The sequence below is a fragment of the Alexandromys fortis genome, unplaced genomic scaffold (assembly GCF_014885135.2).
Source record: "Alexandromys fortis isolate MF-2015 unplaced genomic scaffold, M_Fortis_MF-2015_v1.1 scaffold_203, whole genome shotgun sequence".
Classification (NCBI taxonomy): Eukaryota; Metazoa; Chordata; class Mammalia; order Rodentia; family Cricetidae; genus Alexandromys; species Alexandromys fortis.
Window position 1 is genome coordinate 2,477,595 of NW_026068080.1, and position 9,109 is coordinate 2,486,703.

Sequence of the window (9,109 nt, forward strand, 5' to 3'; positions counted from 1 at the left end):
TCCGTCGCGGGCTTGCGCCCCCTCCTCACCCTCCCGGGACGACCACTCCTCCATTGTGCCCTGCATTGCAGATGCAGCATCTGGGGCTGCTGCCAGCCGCAGTCCCCACTCGCCCGCCCAGGCTCAGAGAAAGGGCGCGAAAGGCGCGCTCCCCGCTCGGGCGCACGCACCGCGCCCTGCGCGCACTGCAGCAGTCGCAGCCCGGGCGCTGCGCCCTGCCCCGCCTTTCTCATTTGCATATCCCACGATCCTGGCCAATCAGTGAGCGTCTCTCGCGAAGCGGATGGCTTTTGCCTGGGAGGAAAGGGAGTGGCTGGCAGCGCATGCGCGGTTGTGGCTGACTGGAACCAAGGCTTTTATTGCTGTAGTTTATTTCCACCCCCTTCCCTCCTGTTCTCTCTCCCTCTTTCTTTTTTTCCGCCCTAGCTGGATCTGTGTTGGAGGAGAGGAGAAGAGACAGAGGATTGCATTTGTCTCATAGCTTTGAAATCCCCTAACAACAAGACCAGCTAAGGAATTGTACTTTTTTTTCCTACAAAAATATATATTTTAAACCAAATCTTCTTTTCCGGCTGTCTTTGCTTTAAAGCTGTCGTCTTGAAATTACCCCCCTCCCCCAGGAGAGATGTCTTATCAGGGGAAGAAAAACATTCCACGCATCACGGTAAGTTTGGTACTCGGGAAACGCGAACAACCTTTTGTGACACAGAATAGCTGAAGAATGTATTTTAAAGGCGGAGGAGAGAGACTCAACTTTTCCTTCTTGTTGCCAACGGTGGCGGTGGTGGCGATGTTGGTGAAGGTGGGGGTGGGGGTTGGGAGATGTAATAACAGTTACAAGGCACGCAGTTTGCAAGGCGTTGAAATAGGCGCGGGAGTGCATGGAGGTAGCGCGCCAGATCCGCTGTATCCTTCATTGTCAGTACGAGATGCTGCAGCGCTGCCCGCGGGGTGCAAGCAAATGGATGCCAGATTGAATATGCATGGTCGACGCTCGGATATTGTTCTCCGGCTGCGTGCTACGAGGCTAGGCTCCTGGAGCCTGGTGGTGGGGAGCCTGGAAAACGGATCCTCCCGTGTCTCCCGCCCTCTCCAGAAAGAGCTTTCTGGAGCCTTCTTCCTGCGAGAAGGAGCGAGTTCCAGCCCGGAGGCGTCATGACAGCAGAGGGATGCTGGAAAGGGCAGGGCGTACCGGGATGATGCGGAGGGAAGGAAGGATCGGGACTCGATGATGAACAGAGAAGGGCGGGAGCTTTTTGTGGACCCGGAGGACCAGGGGAGCCCTGTGGTTTGGGGCTGGGGTCTTGGCAGGGCTCCCGGCTCTCTTTCTCCATCTTTCCTGCCCCTTCCGCCACCAGGGAGGCGGTTGTGGTGGCGCATACAAAGCGGGCTGGGCGGGTGGGCGCTGGGGACAGCAGCGAGCAAGCTCGCGGAGGTAATGGCGCTGGCTGCGACTCGCGCAGATGGCCCGGCCTGCCCTAGACAATGATCACCGTGGCCGAGGTGCTGGCCTCGTTCATCTCTGCCAAGCATCTCTGGGAGGAATTCGCGATGCTTCGGGGATGCAGCGGGTGGTGCCCCAACCCTCGTCCTCTCTTTGCGTCTTTTACTGGGGGGAAAAATCTCACCGGTTATGTTTTCTACACCCTCGAAGGAAATCCCGGGCAGGGAGAATCGCCAAGGAAATTCGTTGTTATATAATACTGTGCGATTGCACTGGCCAGCGTGTGGCCCGCAATGACCCAGCGACACGCAGATTTGAAATCATCTTCCAAATAGTGAAGATGGCTTTTAAGGCCGGATTTGAGGGCAAGCTTTTTCTTTCCTTGTCTCTGGGGCCCTGGGACCCCGGCCTCCTTTCCCTGATGCACAAGGACACACCCATCTTCAGGAGTGGTGTAAGAACAGTTGGCCAAAGGAGGGGGCGTGTGCCTGGGGTTTCTAGCTTGGGCTAGGTGGGTACTAACTAGCCTTTCTTGAAGCCCCCTCTCCCTCCAATCCCCGGTACCAGATCCCAAAGGATTGACACACAGGATGCAACATACAATGTTCACTGCCCTGACAGACCGCATCTGGGAAGCTGGGCAGTGGGGGTGGGGAGGGTTCCTGCAAACCTCTCCTGATTAGCTGTCTTCCTGCACGAATAAGACAATTTCATTTTGACAGTATGGGGAGGGGGGAATTAGGCAACCACCACGACCACTTTTTAAAAGAGCGCCCCCTCTATCCTTGAAAAATATCTAGTCCTATACCCTAGGACCTATTGGTTCTCTCTCCCTCTGTCACAGTGGCCCGCCTCTTATGTAAGAAGCCTTCTAGAAGGCTCTAGATTGAACAGACTGATTCCCACCCCCCCCCTCCAGCCCGTTGTCGAGGGGAGGGGTGTGGTTTTCTCAGTGATGGCACTGATAGGTACTTCTGTGAGGAAGGGGAGGTAGTGAAGGACAGGACTTACTGCCAGACTACAGACATTCCGCTCAGGGGAGAAAAGGAGGGGTCCCTGCAGGCTTAAGCCCGCTGAGCCTCAGTTTCCTCATGTGTCCCAGCAGCAGAATCTTGCCCTATTCACTTCACAAAGGTTCCAAGGCTCTGATAGCTCTGGGTGCAGGGCAGGACTAGTAAAGATTTTTTTTTTTATTTACCCTCTCCATGATGACAAGGCTTTCCCAGTGCCTACATCTGAATAGAAGACCCTGCAGTGTCCTTGTGTTTCAATGTAACGGAAGCAATAAATACCTTCTAAGCCCAATAGCGTTTACACTTATGCACAACTGTATCTTGTTTTCTTTGTTCTGTAGCATCATGTGTCTGTTTTAAGGAAAATTTCCCTTTTCTAGGTAGTTGCAAAGCGCAGGTAGTACTTGCTGAGGTTTTCTTTTGTATTGTACTCGAGTTCTGGGCTGACTGTTCTCAAGATGAATGCTGTTCTTTGAAAGGCGTAGCATAATAAAAGGGGAATGGCTCTGCAATAGCCAACCTGTGCTTCCTCCCAGGTTGATGACATCACACACACCCCATCCACAGTGTCTTGGATAGCTGTGACTCAGAAGATAGCATTTCTTTTACATGTTCTTGGCTCTTTCGGCTGGATTAGCCTTTAGTTTAGTTTTAGTATTTTTTTTTTAACACTCAAGTGGGTCAACCATCTGTAGCGGTATTAGACTTGAAAAATTCCCTATGTCTAATTTATCATAAAACTCCTGTTTCTTACTTGCTAGATGGGTGTCTGTTTTTATTGTTCCTCCTTTGCCCATGCACTCGCTGTGACTTACCACAAAGATAAACGAACACAGAGTGGACACACTAAGCTGAAAGCCTGTTATGGCTGAAGCCCCTGTGTTTGTGTAGCATATGCTATGACAACGGACTTTTGGTCAGTTTTCCCCGACAAAAAGTTTGCCAAGACATGACTTTCCTACACGTGGGTGGGTGGATTTTTTTTTTTTAAAGATGAGGTTTAGCCAAAAATCATTTCAAAAGCATTGTCTTTTTAAGCTGGAATGTTCTGTAATGCCCCCCCTTTTTGTTTTCAGGTCTAAGATGTTCTTGAAAAGATGGTTTGTTTATGTAGGCTGAGCTTACTCATGAGGTGCTGAACAGCCTGCCTAGCATAGGTTCACTTTGGTTAAGGTACCTCCCCAAATTCCCCGACTTTGAGCATCACTCTTGAATGGTGAAAACATGCTTTTAGCCCCCGCCCCGCCCCGAGAATGGCGCTTCTCCTAGGTCAGTCGTATGTTGTGACCTTGTTCCTCTCTTTGTTACAGAGTGACCGCCTTCTGATCAAAGGTGGCAAGATTGTCAATGATGACCAGTCTTTTTATGCCGACATATACATGGAAGACGGGCTGATCAAGTAAGTAGGATTCCGTGCTATGCATGTGCATATGCACCACCCACACATGCACACACGTACACACGCACGCACCCACCCAGACACCGTGTTCCTAAGCTTTAGCTTCTTTCATGTAAATAGTCTCAAGCTTTAATGACTCTAAGCTTGGGCTGGGAATGTCGTAACATTGGTCCAACGTGCATCTGGCATTAGTCAGGCCCTGCTGAAAAACCCGAAGTGACCAATTTAGCATATTTTAAGCTCGTTTTTATTGGTGGTAATTAATGAATTTGGGGAATTCCGATCCAGGGAATTCGAAGTCACAGCACACACGAGCACCCATGTATTATGTAATCTGCTATTTCGAGCAGAGGTGACACAGCCCCCTCCTGTCGCCAGCTCACACGCTCGGCTCGCGATAGGCTGCATGCGCTTCGGTTTTCCTAGACTGTCGTCGTTTGGGATGGAGTGCTCAGGCACAGCACATGAAGGTGGACAGCAGCCTGTCCTGCTAAGATGTGTACCCGCCTGCTTGATTAGGGAGGGCCACAGGATATTGCGTTAATTAACAGCAACTCAGACAAATGACTGCCTGATGCTGGAGGGGTTTTAGGGTTCATTCTTTTTCAGTTTTTTTTCTTTTAGATTTATTTTTATGTATGTGAGTGTTTTGCCTCCAAGTATGCGTGGATACCACATCTCTGCCCTTGAAAGTAGGAAGAGGGCATTGGATCTCTGAAATTAGAATTATGAGTGGTCGTTAGCCACCTGTGGGTGCTGGGAATTGAACTCAGGACCTCTGGAAGAGCAGCAAGTGCTCTTAACCCCTGAGCCATCTCTCCATCTCTGTTGTATTCTTGAAGTAGTTCCTAGAATCAATGAGGCCACCCCGTGTTGCTTGTGTATTGGGTTCTGGGCTTGGGGATTCTGGGACTCTGGAGAGTTAACGGAGCAGAGTGTACAGCAGTAGCTTCATGCATCTCCTCTGGGGACAGCTCATGGGCTCTGGAGAGAGAGCACATCTGTTGGAAGGCAAGCAACCCAGCGAACGACATCGTTTTAATAAGCAGCGCTCATCAGACTCTCGTGGCCAGCGAGTCTGGAGAGGGGCAAGCTGCGCTGGCCGCGATTGCTTGGACGCTCACCCTGACCGGCGAAGCCAGAATGGGTCTTAATGTTTCCACAGTTAATGCTTTCTCCATGTGTGTTTGTCTGCAACAGCCTCAGCTCTGGGCGGCCACAGGCTATGACTTTCTTATTCCTTTTGCATCCCCAATCATAGGCGAGCATGATGGCTCTGGCCGAAGGACACTGGCCCGGAATGGGGCGGCCCGATGCTATTTTTAGTCATGTTTATTTGTCTTAGACATTTAACTCCTCCTTGATGAATTTTCCCTTAAAAAAAATAAAACTGTTAGAAAGATGTGGTAAAATTAAACAAATTAATTGAAGGATGAGATCTTGTCTCAAAAATAAAATTCTACAGCTGGGTTGGGATGGCATCCACCTTTAAGCCTAGCACTCGGGAGGTAGAGACAGGAGGATCTCTCTGAGTTTGAAGCCAGCTTAGACTACAGAGTGAGTTCTAGGATAGTTAGGGCTTGGTAGAGAGGCACTGTCTCAAACAAAACATGAAAGCCTCAAACACAAATCAGAAACACTGCCACAACACCCCTCCCCCTCAAATAGCATCGGTATTTGTTTTTCTACCTTTATCTGCCTCCATGTGCACCTGCTTCCATAGTCTACGATTATTGGAATTTCAGTGTTTGCTTTTTAGTTTTCTTTTTCCCTCCTTGTTTTGCTCTCTCTACACTTTTCCACCTCTGTTTTCCCTACATTGAAACGGAAAACCGTGAAAACAAATGTTGGGAGATAGTTCTAGCGCGAACTGTCCTGGGGAACTAGCCGAAGGGCGGGTCCGAAGAAGGCAGAGTGAACGTCATATAAGTGTTGGGGGCCTCGTCAGTATTCCAGCTTTGGGGTCTCCGAGAACTAGCTATTGAATGAGGAGTTTGCTGCCTTGTGTAAATTGTGCTTTGAGACAGGGGCCTCATTCTCCAGTGCTGGTGGGTCAGGAGCTCCCTCTGTAGCCAAGACTACAGAATTTGAACTAGAAGTAATCCCGTGTCAGTCTCCCAAGTTGCTGGGGTCATGCCAGCCCCTGTGCCTGGTTTTTCCTCATTGTTCCCCATCTGCTCATGTTTGGGGATGAGGAGTGGGTGGGAGTGTTCCCATGAAGGATGATAGGGATGACTCCAAGCAGAAGTGCTCGCCATGTAGAGAAGGTCTGTTGATAGTGCGATGAGGACAGATGTCAGATCCAATTTGATTCCGCCTCTCATTGGCGCCTCTCTCACCGACTGTGCTTTCTCAGGCAAATAGGAGAAAACCTGATTGTACCAGGGGGCGTGAAGACCATTGAAGCCCACTCCAGGATGGTGATCCCGGGCGGAATCGACGTGCACACTCGCTTCCAGATGCCTGACCAGGGGATGACGTCAGCAGATGACTTCTTCCAGGGAACCAAGGCTGCCCTGGCTGGGGGAACCACCATGATCAGTAAGGCTCGGGCACTGTCACCTTAGTGTGGCTCCAGCGCAGTGTGTGTGTGCGGGAGGGAATGAGTCCTTGTCACTAGATTGTAACGTTGGCGAGCTGAGCAGAGCTCTGAGGGAGACCACGGAGAAAGTAAACTGTCTTATTCCCTTAGCCTCATTTTCTGCTAAGCTCTGTGTCTGCAGTTGAACTTGAGGATGGGTTTCTGGGGGAATTCTGAAAGATAAGAGGAGGGCTTGCAGCTCCATTTCATCTGGTACTTTTGTCCTCCTTGACTTCCGCATGTGACTGGGTTATGAAAATATGGCATTTGAAGCCACAGATATTAGATTACAAAAATTCCAAGGATATTTCTCAGAATGAAGATAGAATAGATGAAGCATTTTCTCTTTGTTTGTTTTCCAGACAGGGTCTTAGGTAGCCCAGGCTAGCCTCAATCCCTCTGTGTAGCAGAGGTTAGTTAACTGGTTGTATTTCCCTGCCTCCCAAATGCTTGGATGATAGGCATATACCACCACACTCAGGAGCAAATGGAGTGGTAGCCTGAAACCTCCATTCCAATAATATGAAGCTCAATCGAGGGAATACTTTGTAGCCTGGGCTGGACACTAAATGAGCTCGGCTACTATACTTGGAAGAAGACCCGCTGGTATTAGCTGTTTGTTAAACAGGAACGCTGTAGGCACACACGGTGGTGCCCTTTCATGTGTCAGTCTCAGGGTTTCGTGTTCTCGAGTCAATCAGATTTGAGGTGTGATCACTGGTCATAGCAGCCATGCTCCGGGTTTGCATGTGAACGGTTTGATTCCGGCATGCCTTTTGACAAGGGGTCTGGGGAGGTGAGGACTGCACAATGGCCTGTCAGAGTCCTGTGTTAGAAAAGTGATTTTATCCAAGAGCAAAACAGTGGGGTTGGGAAGAGGGTTCAGATCAATACGGAAAGGACCACAGTTGATGCCTTTTGAAGCCTGTTTTCCTGGGATTTTCTCAGTGATGACTGTGACTTTGGGGAGTCTGTCTAGAAGATTCCCATCTGTCTTCCTGAAGCTAGAAGTGCATTGTCCCATGTCTCCTGCATTTTAAATCACACCTGACTCACTGGTGTTCCCATCATCCTAGTCTTCCATCTGAAGCACTAGGGACAGCAGTCTGTTCCCTTGTCACACCCGTGAGGCAGATCCTTTGGGATGTTCCTTGCTGCTCTGCCTTGCTCCAGTCTTTTGGGTTTCATTCCTGGGAGGGCCCTTCAAGCAAACCCCACCTTAGCTTGCTGCTCTGTTGGCCGCTTGGCACTCACTGGGATGAATGGACCCTCCCTGATCCCCTTTCGTTTCTGAGTAGCGCTTGTGGGCTTCCTTCCCTACAGCAAGGCATTTCAGTATGTCTTGTGCTAATCCAGGGGATCTAAGATGGTCACTCGAGGGCCCCAAGGAGTTTTCCAGGAAAGGGCAGTGGGCATGATGGCCACCTCTGTCTGCTGGGATGGAATGTGATGGTGTTTTGGTGCAGGTTCAAGATGCAGGCAGTTTAGCTCAGCGGTAAGTGGGTTTGATGAACAGATCTTCTGGCTGTTGTAGAAAGAAGCAGTTGGGTAAATTGGTACAAAGACTGCCTACACCTTTCTCCCTCTCGTCCCTCTTACCTCCTCTAATCCCTGTCACCTGCACTGGTGGGAGAATCTTTACCTCTTTCCTTCTGGCTGTGGGTTCCCTGGCCCTGGAGGCTCCGTTTCTGTCTGGCGAAGCCCTGCTGCCTGCTGAAGAAAATGCAGCCGAGTGTTCCAGTGTAGAAGAAGGTGACACATAACCCGCAGAATATATTGTTAGCATCAAGCCAAGCTGCCGCTGAGCCTTACACAATGGCATCTTTGTGAGGGGACCAAGTGTAGGGTGGCAGGATGCCCTTTGCCCTTTCCATCCAGGGATGGGTGGGCAGGGACACCAGACATAAGGCATCCAAACTGGCCCCATAGTCATGGCTGCGACTGGAGGTGGGTTGTGGGGGTGGCTGGAATTTTGCATTGGGAAAATGGGAGTTGGTGCTAGCACCCCCCTCACCCCCCCACACAAGGGTACTAAAATTTGAGTATGCCACAGTAAGACTGGCGTAGTATTTGCATATTGTCTACCTACACCTTCCTGGAGACTTTGAATAACCTCTAGATTATTCATAACACCTAATGCGATGTAAATGTTGGGGGAAATTGCTATCATGCTGTCTTATTCATAACACCTAATGCGATGGAAATGTTGCGGGAAATTATTGCCGTTGCTGTCTTATTTCAGGGTGTGTTCTAGTTTGCTTCCTGTGGCTCTAGTAACCAGCATGACTGAAGAAGCAGCTTGTGGAGGAGGGCATTTTTGCCAGCCTACACTTCCAGGTCACGGTCCATCCTTGAGAGAAGTCAGGATGGGAATCAAGCAGGAGCTGTAGAGAAGCGCGGCTCACTGTTCACTCTGGCTTGTGCTTAGCTGGCTTTCTTACAGGGCCCAGGCCTAGGGATGGCGCTGCCCATAGTGGGCTGGGCCCTCTCACGTCAATCATTGGCCACAGGCTGACATGAGGGAGGCAGTTCTCTAGTTGAGGTTCTTCCCAGGTGATTCTAGGTTGTCATGGTTATAGCAGAAACTAACCAGCACAGGACTTAATGACAATAGAAGTCCACACTGGTATGGTAAGATGCAAAAAAAAAAAAAAAAAAAAAAAAAAAAAAAG

At 49.9% G+C, this 9,109-nt stretch overlaps 1 protein-coding gene across 1 annotated transcript in view; it reads left to right on the top strand.

Annotated features, from left to right (window-relative positions):
- The first annotated feature begins 343 nt into the window (after positions 1-343).
- Positions 344-9,109, top strand: part of Dpysl2 (dihydropyrimidinase like 2) — a 66,998-nt gene continuing 58,232 nt past the window's right edge. Inside the window, exons 1-3 of the mRNA XM_050121861.1 lie at positions 344-664; positions 3,768-3,856; positions 6,213-6,397. Of these exons, the coding sequence (XP_049977818.1) occupies positions 626-664; positions 3,768-3,856; positions 6,213-6,397 (313 nt within the window). The 5' untranslated portion in view covers positions 344-625. The remainder of the gene's footprint in view (positions 665-3,767; positions 3,857-6,212; positions 6,398-9,109) is intronic.